Source organism: Corvus cornix, chromosome 6 (genome assembly GCF_000738735.6).
Source record: "Corvus cornix cornix isolate S_Up_H32 chromosome 6, ASM73873v5, whole genome shotgun sequence".
Classification (NCBI taxonomy): domain Eukaryota; kingdom Metazoa; phylum Chordata; class Aves; order Passeriformes; family Corvidae; genus Corvus; species Corvus cornix.
Genome location: NC_046336.1, coordinates 19,279,211 through 19,293,248, shown reverse-complemented (window position 1 = coordinate 19,293,248; position 14,038 = coordinate 19,279,211). Strand labels below are relative to the sequence as shown.

Genomic DNA, 14,038 nt, shown 5'->3' with positions numbered 1-14,038 from the left:
GCTCCAGCCTCGGCGCGGCGCTGGGGGCAGCAGGCGAAGCCGGCGGGACTCCCTCCGTCGGCTCTCGGGGTTGGCAGAACTAAATTGACACAACTTGGTGAGATACGGTCAATTTTTTTTCGCCCCCATAGTGGGGGTGTGCACACGCGGTTAGATCCGGGCCCGGGACCCCCCGTCTTAGTTGATTTATATTTAGGCTTCACTTATTTAAACGACCCTCCCCCACCGTCCCACCCCACGCAGCTCTAACCCGGGCAATAATATCATCGGTTTGATTGGTTATTTTCCAACGGAACCGCAGCCCCTAGCTTTAATTTTTCACAATTAAAAAGCAGCCGGGATGGAGGGAAACTCCTCCAGTCTGACAGCTCGCCCTAGCTCTCCCTGATGTTAGCGTATGCTCAGCACCTACAAATTACCGGGGAAATGGGGAAAGAGGGTATTTCTTTATTACTATTTTTTTTAAACGGGCAGATACAGTTATGCCTCTAATTTAGCAATTACACCGATTCTCCTTTATTTTCAAGTGGCGCTGGTCGTTCAGCAGAATGTCACCGTGGTGGGCAGGCGGGTGGAAGCCCGAGGACAGCCCGGCGCAGGAGTGCCCAGTGCCCACTTGAGGAAAGCTGGCCCGGCGGGGACAGGGCGTGTGTGGGGAAGGGGGACAGCGCCGGGACAGGGCGGCACTGAGGGCCTCCCGTTGTGTCTCTGCTCTTAGAGCTTCACAGTCAGGAAAACCGGACAAACAAAACTAATTCAATGTGTCGCCTCTCCCTGACAGAACACACATGTATTTTATAGAAATCCGGCTGACTTTCCTGAACCCACGACCACTGTAAAAAAGACGCTCAGAAGGAGGGAGAACATCCTCAAACTACTCCGTTGCCATCGTCATCATCATCATGTCCGTTTGATTTAAAAACAGCACGATAGGGAGCACGCTTTTACTGAACGCTGTCTCCTCAGCTTCTTCCCCCCCCGCCCCCCCCCAACCACACGGCTTTGTACCCTCAGATTTGCGAGCTGCTGCTGCCGGTTTGAGTTGCTCGACACAAGCAGCGGTTTGCGTGTCTCCAGCGAGAGGGGAAATGCTGGGTGAACAGAGGGCTGCGAGCGGGAACACGGGGGCTGCGGGGCTGAACTTCGGGAAGGAATGAAGTAAAAAGAAGAGAGAGAGAATGAGAGAGTCTCCCAGGCAGCTCGATCCCATTAGCTCCGTCCTTGGGTTGCATATTTATACGGTCTAGGAGGTGAACAGATGGACTATCAATTTAATTCCATCTTCAACACCATCAGAGATTGATTTTCTACTCGCTTTTAATTTTGCCATAATTAATTAGATCATTACAACTGTTTTCTATTGATCTCCCTATTTAAACCTCAGATGCAAAGGGACTTCGGCAGATCCTTTAAAAACACAGAAGGGAAAAGGAACAGAGTGGTTTGCAAACTTTCTGAAGGTTTTTTTCAGTTTTGGCTTAGAAGATTTTTGGTGCAGAATAGCGAAAAAGCGCCTCTGTAGCCTTTTCTTTTAGGAGGCCTTTTTCGTTGCCTTCGTAATTTTCCTTTACGTTTTGGTGAATCTTTGTCATATTTATATATAGTATACAGCATATATAATAGATTTAATTGGTTCGATTATGAAAACATAAGCTTGTACGTGTATATGCATATATATATATTCACACACAACGTGTTTAATATTGAGATTTACAGAGGTGGTGCACATACATTTATATCGGGAAAACTATCGACAGAAGAGATATTGTTTTCTGAATGGCGAATATTTTTATTTGTCTCCCATACGTGTCTCTCTGTTTGTGCACTTGAATCCCTCTCTAGGTGGGGGATATTTCACCCTGCGACTCCATCAAAAATGACAAAGGAAAACCGGCGCTGCTAGCTCCGGTTCCTAGCCTCGGTTGCCGGCACCCGCCGCAGCCTTTCTTTTCCAACCCTCCCCTGCAGCAAACGACTGGCAGCCGGGGCAACAGCACGGCTCTGTGCTGGCAGCCGGTGAGGTTTGTATTTTAAACCTCTATGTCCTTTTACCTCCAAAAATCCCTGAATTAAAAGCTCTGTTTATATACTTAATTTGAGGGAACCAAACCGCGTAATTGTGCTTTTACCGCGAGCGGCAGCGCCGAGGAAAACCTCTCCGGCGGGGTTTGTTTGAAGCTTTGTTTGCAAATCATAAAATTGCTGACTGGGAGACGGGGGCGATCCGGAGACGCGTCCGTCGGCGGGGCAGGTTTGGGGTCCAGAGGCAGCCCCCGCTCGGGGGCGGCGCAGTCCCGGCCCCCGCCGCCGCAGCCCCGCGCTTCGGCCCCGCGGAGCCCCGGGCAAGGCGCTGGGCTGCCCGAGGGCCCGAGGCGGGCACTACGCAGATCCAGAGCAGCACAGCGAGCAAAAGTTTCCCGAGGTGGGGAGGGAAATCGTTGGCGGAAGAGTTTAAGCAATGCCCTGAACTTTCTGCAGACGGGAGGGACCTCCGCGTTTGGGGCAAATCGACAAAGGCCGGTGGCAAGGGGCTGGCTCGGCCGCCCGGGCGCGCCTGGGGGAGGCGAGGCGGAGCGCCCGGGGCCGCTGGCGGCAGGACCGGGCCGGGAGGGAAGGGGCCGGGGCTCGGACCGGCTCTCGCTCGCGTCTGGGGGCTCCGCTGCGGGTCCCTTGGCGAAGCTCCCACGGTAAACACGGTGGGAACTCGGCCTTTCGAGGGGTACTGGAGCGGGCACCCGTAAGGAAAAGGGTATTTATCAGGTGAGATAGCAAGTGTTAGAGGGAGATCTGGCGAGGCGAGGAGGGTGTGTGTGGAGGAGAGCAGAGGCAGGCTGCCTCCTGCCAAAGGAGGGAGTTGGGGGTGACGGTCTCATCCCTCCCTGCTGAATATTCAGCGCCCCCCCGCCTTACCTGCTCTCCCTGAGCTCTGAGCCATGGCTCCTCTGCCTAATGGCCCGTCTCCCCGGGACGGCTGCAAGCCAGTAGATCCGCCGCGGCCTTTTCTTCGCTTTCCTCCTCCCCGCTTGGGTGTCTTGCTTTCCCCCGCTGACTTTCGAGATCTAGGCGCAACCACCCAAAACTAAACGGTTTAGATAACAACACACACACACCAGAGCACCACACCACCAAAAAAAAAAAAAAAAAAAAAAAAAAAAAAAAAAATAGCAGCCACAGAGAAAGAAATGCCGCTCTACTGAGCCGGGACAGGCTAAAAGGAGGGGAAAATAAATAACAATCAAAGCAAATGCAGTGCTGCTGCTTATAAAAGTGGAGAGGGACTCACCTGCTCCAGTCTACCAGGGCTGTGCAGCCAGGGAGGAAAGGGGCTGGGGGGGTCCCGCGGGGATCCTGCGGGAGGGGGGACAATGCCTGGACTTTGAATCTGCTTCCCCTTGCCCCCCTCCCTCAAGCTGGCTACCTGTAGGGGAGTCTTGTTGCAACAGCAGATTAATTTGTTGTCTTATTACCATAAAAATGTGCTCGGAGAGGGGCTGGCAAAGGAGAGAGGGACGCGGGACAGAGGAGGAACTTCCTCCAAGTTGAAAAGGGAGGCGGTGGGCTCAGGCTGAGGGGGGAGCGCGTCGGGGACGGGGCGGGAGATTGGTCTAGATGGTGGTGCAGCCCACCCGGGAGCTGGCAGCTCTCAGCTCGGGGGTCCGGGCAGACTCTAGGTGGGGTGGCGGGGACGGGGATTCCACTGTTTAGTTTGGAGGCGACGGAAGGCAATCCTGTGAAGTCTGCCTCTGTGAGCGCCTAGATTTTTGCCTCTGAGAGATTGTCCATCCATCCATCCATCCATCCCTCCATTTATCTGTCCACTAGTCTCTTTTCTTTCTCTTACCACCGCGTTTTGGTAAAGGCTTGGCGACTGAAAATAAAAAAATAATAAATAGAACAAAGCTGCGAAGAAAAGAAGAAAAATTCCCAGTGCTAAAGACATCAATGAACGAATATTTTTCTTTCTCTCTTTCTACCCCCCTTTCTATCTCCCCATTGATTGAAAGTCTGTCTCAGCTCCAACAAGGAGTCCCAGGAAAAATGAACCATTCTGCTATCGATTCTTCATTAAAATTACATTTCTGCATTTGCTAAATTGGTTTTAAAAAGCTTCCCCTGTTATTATTGTCTTGTCAGAGCCGGCGGTGCTGGGCAAACAGTATTTAAAAGCTTGGGACCTCTCCAAGATGAGGCTGTTGGGGGTTATGTGTGTGCATGTGTTTCTTTTTCTAAAGTGTTTAGGAAAATGTTAACAACGCGGACTGGCAAAAAGCACGCCCCAGAAAAGTGGAGAATTTTGAAAATAAGGAAGGTGGAGGGAACGCTTTCCTTCATATCACTTAAAAATCATCGATTGCCTCTTCAAGCAAAGAAAAAATAAGTTTCATTTTAAGTATTAAAAAGGGACACTAAAAGTCAATAATTGCAGCAACGAGTATTTGCCTCAGACGCCGTCTCCAGCCCGGTCTGCAGCAGCCGCCAGATCTGTCTGGAGCGGTTCCTCACCTCCCTGCAGCCCGAGCCCTGCTCGCAGCCGCGCTGAAACGCTTCCTGGGTGAGATGTGTAAATAAGTCCAGCTAACCCTGACACATGCATCAGATTCCTCCGAGCTTACCCCAACAAACCCCACGGAATCCCCGTCCTCCCTCTCCAGACTGGTATGGGAGAAACCCAGAAGGGACTCTGGGAGATTTACTTTGAATTCTGCAAATCTCTCTCGAAAGAGCAGGGAAGCAGAAATGTCTTCCTGATGTGTTTATCCCCTAATCAGTTCATTAGTTATAAACAACATGACATTAGAAGTTAGGAGGCAGTTGATATTAATTTTTATTTAACTAGTTGATGTTTAATCCGTCACGCCAGACTGCTTAGAGAGAGCTGCCTGACACAAACCAGTTAGAACTTCATACACCGCGATGATCGGCCGGGCATTGGGACAAACAAAACTGCGGCGGGGGGGCGAGGAGCAAGGAAACAGAAGGGAAGGGAGCAAGGGGGAGAGGGGCAAACCCGGGAAAGAGGGGGAAAAGCAGCAAAAGAGAACGGAAAATTTCCCTTTCTCTGGATAAAAGTGTTTGTGTGAATGGGCAGAGAGAGGAAGGAGGGGGCCGAAGCATGAAAAATATCGTCAGGAGGCTGAGCCGAGTGGGCCGAGAAGGGCAGGTGCCCATGCCAGCCACCCCTGCGGGCGATGGGGCGGGTCGGCGGGCGGCCCAGGGGCTTGGGGCGGGCTTGGCGACCGGGTCGGGGCTGCCTGGGGGTCCAGCCCCTCGGGGGGCAGCAGGGGCGAGGTGCGGCTGCGCGCCGTCGGGCAGAGCAGGGGGCGCCGCCAAGAGAGTCCTCTCTTAATTAAAAGGGGCACAGGTTAATTAGCACGAGGCTGGCCGAGGGAGAGCAGCAACACATGGTGGGGCCGGGATAAATGGGAACGGGACTTTTCCCGGTTTCCCGGGGTGTAACAGTCGTCGTCAGTGTCAGACTGCGACCCTTAAGCAAGGAGCGCAGGTGCTGCTGCACATAAAAGGAGTGAACGATTATGGGTACCTTAACGGACACACATCTCTTCCAACCTTAAATCTGTGTTGAAGTATTATCTAACTCGAGTCTAGAATTACAGGCTTCCCTCTTAAAATTTCTTGTTTCTCTCTTTGCAGCAAATTGGTGCCCCACAAATGGTTCTAGAGTACTTGTTTGGCCCTACACCGTCTCTATATACGTGAATCTCTGCTCTTTACCCACCGACCCTGCCGACACGTTGGACGCCCGCCCCCGCCTTTGCTCCCGAGGGGAGCACCAAGCATTATCCCAACACCTCCCCCTTCTGTGGTGGGACCCCCGGCGTTTCTTCCCCCGCGTGAGTGCTGCTGTGCGCCCTCCGTGTGCCCTTTCGCTCAGCACTGTTCAGAATGTATGAATGCGAGCTATTATAACTATATCTGCATGTATTTCACAATTAAAACATTTCTTGGCGAGCCAGGAAAACCCTCGGCAGCAGCTCGGTGCGTTGCTTGCCCAGGACGCCTGTTCCTGCATGCGGCAGTAGCCGTGCGACTGTGACTACAGGGAAAGTGTTCTACGACACATATTTTAATATCAATTTCTGTTTTAATCAATCACCCCAAACATCTATCTGCTGGATAAAGGAAATAGTTCGCATTCCGAAGAAAATTGCCTGCTTTCCTGCAGTTAATAGTTAACTCCGGAATAGAAAGTTCCCAGGGAAATGCGGAGGCAGAGCGAGCGCGGCTCTCCCTGCTCCCAGCCAGCACCGGCCGCCGCTTCCCTCTGGCCGCGGCCGCTCGTACCACTAGGGAAAATCTCCCCGCTCCTCCGCTGCGGGCTCGGGCTCTGGCTGCCTGCACCTTTTAGGAAAGAAACCAGGACGGAGTGTTTTAAGGAATAAACTCCTGATGGGGCTGTGGTGTGCAAAAGCAGGCAGACAGGCTCTTTCCCCATAGTCCGAGACAGAAAGTGGTGCAACAGGTAATAGGGCAGACACTAGCGACACGGGGAGCAGGGACGCTTTCCAATGGCGAGGGGAAATGCACATCGCTTGGCTGTTTGGCTTGAGAGCATCGTAAGGAAACGAGTGCCTTGTCCTTTGTCCAAGGTCTCCTCTCCCTTTCTGTGAGGCAGGGTGTGCTTTGAAGGGTGGAGAGGATATTAAAAAGAGGACCTGCGGAGGAACCGGCAAGGGACACGCAAGGACAGAGGCGAGGCTGGACCCCGGCCGGGGGCTTCGGCACTCGGAGGCCGCTCCCTGCGGTTCGTCCGGTCGGCAGCCGTGCACGGGCAGACCCAGCCCTTTCCCGAGAGTTTCGGGGTGACTTCAGAGGTGCGGGATGCCCGTGTTGCTGCCGCTCTGTCCCGCACTGTTGCCTTAGTGTTGGGCTGGCCACCTGGTGCTTTTTCGTGGTGATGGCGGAACGGGGGAGGACAAAGGGAGAGGTGAGAGGAGCAGAGCAAGGAATGGGCCTCTCCCCTGGTCCGGGGCCGTCCGTAGAGGCTGTGAGATGAGCAGGAGTACTTCGAGCTACCAAAGTTGCAGGGATGCTGCTGGCACGGGGAAAGGCTGCTTTTCCCGTGGCTGAGCTGGCGTCAGAGCAGCGGAGTGGGAAGGGGTTTGCGAGAAGTTTGGGGTGGGTGGGGTGAGTGCCTGGGAGGAGGTGGGTTAGGGTTGCCGTGGGATGGAACCCGCCCGGCCGCCCGCGGGCTGCAGGGACTATCGCTGCCTTCGAGTTTCTCCGGCGGGGTGTCGGGGTGCTGGCGGGGGTGGGAGGTGAGCGGGCGGGATGGAGCCAGGGTAGCTGCGCCAGACGACGTCGGTGCAGGGCTCTTGGCGTGAAGTTGCCGACCGGGACGTGGCACAGGGAGGAGTGGGCTGGGCGGGCGTCCCGGTGGCGCCCCGGCGCACGAAACCCGGCCGGCTGCGGGAAGCCGGGTCCCCCGCCAGGATCAGGCCGGGAGCTCCTGCACCGGCTCGGGGGCAGCCGGGAGGGGGGCGCAGCTCTGTCGGGTCGGGGCTCCCGGCGCCCCAGCAGCAGGGCGGCCCCGGCCCCGTTGCCGGCGGGGCGGCCGGGCCGCGCGTCCCGCCAGAGGGGGCAGTGCAGATCGGCGGTGCCGCGCACGGGGCTCCGGCCTCGGCCCGGCCAGGGGGCTGCTGCCCCAGCCCTGGAGCCGGGGAGTGTTAATCCCTCGCTGCCCTGTGATGACGTTTAGATTCAAAAGCGCTTCCCAGGATGTTTCCACGGCCCCGGCTGGTGGTCCCGGCTGGAGACGGTGGCTGGCAAAACCAGGTGAAGTCTCCCGCGGTCGGGGCTACCGCACACCCTGCGCTGGGCTGGAGGCGGGCGGGCGGCAGTGCTCTCCCGGGAGTTGGGAAGAGTCGGTGTGATTGCTTATTCCTTCTCCAGGTAGTTCGACACAAGTTTCTATCTCAAGGAAGGGGACCCGACAGCCAGACGGCCTGCGGGCGCCCTTGTGCTTAGTGACAGCCTGGGTCCGCAGGGGCCGGGAGGTGCCTCGGGGCTTGGGGAATCTGGAGAGTCCCAGCGTGGATTAGGATAGGAATGAAGGAGGTGGACACGTAGGCGGGGGGCTTCCGCTCGCTGTTGCCAGAACTGGAGAGAAGGAAAGGAAAAATGGAAGATCATGTAAAAACCATGAGAGACTGGGGACGCAGGGCACGCCCTGGGCCAATGTGCAAAAGAAGGTGAAAATAAAAGAAGCATGGAACTAAGTGAGAAGATGGAAATCAGGGTGAAGGGGTAGATAGAGAGACCAACATTGATCTTTACTAATATTAGAGAAAAGGTCTGAATAAGGACGGGGACGTTTAATTTGATGATGAAAGAGGGATGGATGGATGGATGGATGGATGGATGGATGGATGGATGGATAAATAAACAGAATGTGCGAAAAAAATAGAACATATGAGAAGAAGAAAACAATCCCCCCACCTTTCTAGCGTTTGTGGACAGAAAGAAGTGAGTGAGAGGGCAGAGGAAGAGAAAGGATAAGAGAGGAAAGGATAAAAGGAAAAGGAAAAGAAAAGAAGTAAAGAGGTTTTTAAGAGCCGTCAAACACTCGGTAGACATGAGAATTAGAACAGAAAAGCTGAAACATTTATGGCAGCCTGCACCGAGGTGATTTCCCCATTGGCATTTTATGGAGCTCCTAAATCTCAGCTTAACGCTGTTTTGAGCTGTAAGAATTGTTTTCCGCCACACTTTTCTTTTTTAGGTTCACTTCCAGTTTCTATTGAGAGTGCCCCGGAGCAGCTGCCCCGCGAACAAGCGCCTCCCGTCGGGCCGACGATCAGAGGGCAGTGGGCGCTGGCCCCTCCGCACCAGGGAGGACGCGGCAACTCCCGGCTCTCCAGCCCTGGCCAGCCTCGGCAGCCCGGGGGTACCAGCAGGAGCGGCTGGCAGCTGCCTCGCAGGCGCCGGTGTGGGCCGGTGCGCAGATGCAACAGTTCCCCGGCACGTCGAGGGAAGGGAAGAACCTGCTTTTCCCCCGGGCACGGTTTTCTCCGGGATGGGGAGGGAGCAAAGGACGGCACGGCTGGGCTGCCTTGCCGGGTTGCTTGCTCCGCAGCTCTTGCCGGGCGCGGGGGCGAGGGTTGGGGAACGGCTACGGGAACAACAAAAAATACACCTCAAGGTGCAAGAAGTGAGGGAACAGTGGTTCTCCCTTCCCAGCCTGTTCTTACACGCCGTCTGCACGTCGGTGGAAAACTCCAAACCTCGGTGGAAAACTCCAATACTCCAGGCACTAGTAAAGATAAGAGTAACAATAATGACAACAATGACAATGTGTTTCCCTATATTAAAGCACAGAAAATAAACATCCTCCTACATCCGCTGCCTCCCTGGTCCCCGGATCTCTTGAACGCGCTGAGTTTTCAGTATTTTGGAGGCTGGAGTAGGTTTGAGAGAGGAACACTGAGTGGAAGAGTAAAAGCCGGGGGAGATGTAACTCGTGTGCCTTTCACCTTTTCCCGGGAACACAACCATTGTCCTTGTGACAAGAATCTCTGTTATGGTCTGGGAGCTGTAGAGAAAAGGGAACTTTGCAGGTCCGTCTCCTAACTCTGCTGCGTGCAGCTCCCTCCTCCTCCCCCCCTTGCCCCGCAACCCCGGCAGCCCCCGGGCTCTGAACCAGTTGATATAAAAGTGTGTGTGAGGGGGATAAAAGTTCCAGTCTCTCATGAGGGGAGAAGGCTGCAGGGGCAGAAGCAAGTTAATTTCCAGCCGATTTCTCATTACTCTTCTTAACGCCTGTAAGGGAGAGAAAATTAGGCACACAGCACACGTTTTGGCCACTTCATAAAAAATGCAGATTTGAGAGATGATGTGAAATGTGCCCTCGAGTCAATGATTAAAGATAGCTGACTACATTTTTTTTTTTCTATTTGGAGTTGAGATGAGAAATGCCCCTGAGCTCTGTAGGTCCAGAAAGGGTCCTTTAATAACTGATAAATTGTCCCAAGAACTCTCTCTTCCCCTCTCCCCCCTCCGCGATCACCCCCCCGGCCTATACCCTCCACCGTAACACGTCGTCGACCGTCAGGGGAGAGATGCAATCCGCTGCTCTTCGCCCGGAGATCAGTAGGTCTCGGGGGATTACTTCCCGAGCGGTCCATGTCTGCGAGGACAGGGCCAGGCGTGACACCCCAGCGAGTGAGTGCAGAGGGGTGCGGCCACTCCTGCCTCGTCCCACTCCTATCAGTAACTTTCACTCTCCACCATCCCCTTAGCTTGTCAACTTTGCCTGCGAGCCGGCCAAGGGACAGAGGTTCTGGTTGAACAGCATTAAAGATTTGCACTTAAAAACACTCGAGGGAGAAGATGGCCAGTCTGGAAAGAGGAGTTTTCACATCTGTTTTGGAAGCGGAGAAAGTTAAAGCTAACGGCCACGGGCATCTCTGGCAGTTGTCATCTCTCCCCGATTGCCAGAAGTCGGGTCTTCCTCCAAGTTTCCTAATAAAGTTTTGTCATCGACGAATGTCCATGTAAAGGGCAAGCACTCGCCTCCCCCTGCCACGGCCACTCCTAAGCGGACAAAGAAGCATTTGCCGAGCCCTGCCAGGGGGAGGTTTAAAAGCACAATGCAGAAAAACTGCCAGGAAGAGCCCTGATCTGTCTCTTCCCTGCCTGGCGTCGGAGGTTACAAAACGCCCGGGCTGCTGGCTTCCAGGACTGGCATCGTCGGTGGAAACAGGAGTTAGGAATGCTGAGGGTGTGGCGAAGGAGAGCAGTGCCCTCCAAAAAGGTGCTTCAGTTTCTTTCTCAAAAGCATCCTTCCCTGCGGTCCCCATCACAAACTTGAGAGGAAGAAAAAACAGAAAGGGAAGGAAAGATAAGAAGAGAGAGGGGATGGGCTGGGGGGGGGATAAAATCAAAGCTTTCCAGCCCGCTGGAAGAAGAAATGTGTATTTCTTTTTTCTAAACACTTCTAATTTTTCAAACCAATTGAAAAGAATAAAATGTATAAAGAAAGCAGGGATGCAGTTTTCCAGAGCTCAGCTGCTGAATAACTCCTCATCAGCAGCACCGATTTCTTTGATTAATCCCGAGGTCTGAAGTAAAAGCAGTTCCAGTGTGATACCTTACACGCCAATATGCTTCTGCTTCCCTACTTTGTTAGACTCGTTTATGCGCATTTTTTTAACAATAATTTCGACTCCTTTTCCCCTTAATAAATCGATTTTTGAAGCGGTACCTGGTTTCTAATTGCCCTGAATAAATACCTTTCCCCATCTCCGGTTTCCTAAGTCCAATGGCACCCCGGTGGGAAGGAGGTCGCAGGCACCAGGCCGGGGGACCGGACCACCCCAGCTTCTGGCAATTTCCTCCTGCTCTTTAGTCAGAAACTTGTAATTGTAATTTCGTGCGCGAAACGGTGCAGACCGACATTCACTGTCTTAATGGGACTTAATGTAACTGTACGCGATCCTTTATGCAACCATATATCTAACGAGCGCTCTCGTTGCTAGACGTACTGCCAACTCTCGGATTCCCTGTGTAACTATAAGTATGTATGTTATGTTCACAACTACGCACATATACCCGAAATAGATACGTCTGTGGAGAGGAATACGTGGCGATATATAAGAAATGTATAATATAAACCCGAATCTTTATATCAAAATGAAGAGACTTTATATATATTTTATTGCATATAACCATTTATTTTGGAGACAGCTAGGGAGCATTTACTACGTGGAGAGATGCACCTGTTTGGGGATCTGAACGGGAATGTTCCCTTGTGCTTGCATAGTCGGTGCTTATGAACATATATCACATGTATCTCTCTCCCCCCTCTTCTCCATGTATAAAATATCAATGTGATGCTTTAGAAAAGCTGTGAGCTCTGCACAGATCTTTACCCTTTTGCCAGATGATGCCGTTGTTTATAAAATCGCACTTCTCTGCCAGGCGGCTTGCACCCTCCGTACTAATTCACACTACCGAGTCATTTATCCAGCTTTCATTTCTCCCTGAATTACCCGTCTCGGAGTCAACCAGAAGCACCAAATTCCTGCCTTTCTGATGAATGGACAATATTGTCTGCTCTTTTCAGGGCGAGAGAAAAATAGCTCGGGCAAACGAGAGCGAAGCCGGGGGCTCCTCGGCGGCTGCCCCACGGGGAGCCGAGTGGGGCCGGTCCCCGCTGCTCGGCCGAGCCAGCCCCCGCGCCTCTCCCCGCCGCGAGTGGGTGAGCCGAGGGTGCGGCTGCGGCCGCGGGTGGGAGAGGCAGCGGGGAAGGCTCGGACGGGAGCCAGGCTGCCCCCGGCACCGGGAGCCGCAGCCCGCCGAGGACGCGCCTGCCTCCGCTCCCCGGCGTGCGGTGCCTGTGCGCGGTTTTCCTGGGCTGGCTTTGGGCTGCTTCGCAGGAGGCGCTAATTAGAGTGTAACTGCCAGGTCATTGATTTCATGTTACTAGAGTTGTTGTTGTTGTTGGGGGTTTTTTTACCTCCTTTTTTTTTTTTTTTTTTTTTTTACACATGAAATATCAGCCCAGCTCAGAGGCAGTAAGAGCTGGGTTGGGGATAGTCTCAGAGATCCCCCAGACCCACAAAACCCAATTAACCTAATACACGCACACTGCTGGCTTGGGAGTTTCAAGCTCCAGACCCGCGGATCTGTCTGTTTTCCCTTTGTTGCTTTGTTGTAAGTCTCCTTCTGAAGACGATATCTGAATGCAGGGAGCATTATCAATGACTTTTAAATAATAACAAAGGGGAAAAAATAAAAATAATCAGCCCCGCCTCTTCTAGTTTCAATTACTCTAATTAAAAACCCGAAAGGCAATTCCTAGGCAATATCTAATAATAGAATTAGCAATCGGATCCATCATTTCACACGGGGATTTACTTGCAGGGGTACTGTGCGAGCTCTATTAATAATAATAAAAAATCCTGCTAACCCTCTTTTTAAAATTAATAACTCTGTAATTATAATAATTTTATGTGCCTTTTTATAAGAAGAGGTTAATGTTGCCACAGTCTGGGGATGGGAAGGATGAAGTGAAGCGAAATACTGCTGCTTAAACTGACACCTTCCTATTTTATTAGGAGACATTATTATTATCAGACATCTGCAGGTAGAGAATTAAAATTAAAATCGCTTTCAACAATTCAATACACTTTTTATCAGCCATCTATCTGAAAATCATGAACATTCATCATCGGAGGCATTCTCCCTGAAAACAAGAACCCATTCAAATTTTATACAAATTATCATATTTATCATAGTCTGAAACTCTGGAGTAACATCTCCACAAACTGTCTGCTAACTCCCCAGGGAACTGAATTCCACTCCGCAGTCGCTCAGAGCAATTCTCGCTCCCTCTCCCTCTCTCCCGGCCCTTTCACACTATCTGCTTCCTGCGACTCCGCAGCCCCCAGAACAGAGGGAGCGAGGACGCAGAGGGAAGGGGGTGGGGGGAGAAGGATGCAGAGACAAACAACATTAAAATAACTCACAACAAGGGGAAATGCGTCCCTACTTCTTGCAAGAGAAATAAGTTTCGCCTGATGTAGGAGACTCTAAAGATTAAAGCTCTTTCTGCGATTTTGGGAGAATGGCATCAATTTATCTTTGCGGTTGATGTCTTTGCATGAGACCGTTATTATTAAGAGCAGAATACTAGTAGAAATAGTAATAGTAATAGTAATAGTAATAGTAATAGTAATAGTAATAGTAACAGTAATGTCAGATCCTCTCCACTTTGGTGGGTTTTTTCCTGAGCTTTGGTTGTTTTGGGTTTTGTGCTTTTTGTGTATTTTTTTTTTTCTTTTTGCCTCATAGAATTTCATCAGCGCAGGGAAAGATATCGGCTGTTATTTGTATGGGCACTAGGTGCTGGTGACAAATGACACGAATCCGTGCTTCCTGTTTGCGGGTTTGGATGAGACAAATCACTTCCCACGCTTTGCTAATGACATAAAGTTCATCAGTGCTGAATCAGGGGCTGGAGCCGCGCCGGCTCCACGCCTTCACGCATCCCCTCCACAGATGCGCTGCTGGCGCGGAG

General features: G+C 52.4%; 1 protein-coding gene across 1 annotated transcript in view; it reads right to left on the bottom strand.

The window, feature by feature from the left end:
- PAX2 (paired box 2) overlaps nucleotides 1-3,055 on the bottom strand; it is a 103,523-nt gene extending 100,468 nt beyond the window's left edge. The window contains exon 1 of the mRNA XM_039554311.1: nucleotides 2,911-3,055. Coding sequence (XP_039410245.1) covers nucleotides 2,911-2,935 — 25 coding nt within the window. The 5' untranslated portion in view covers nucleotides 2,936-3,055. The remainder of the gene's footprint in view (nucleotides 1-2,910) is intronic.
- Between the last annotated feature and the right edge of the window lie 10,983 nt (nucleotides 3,056-14,038).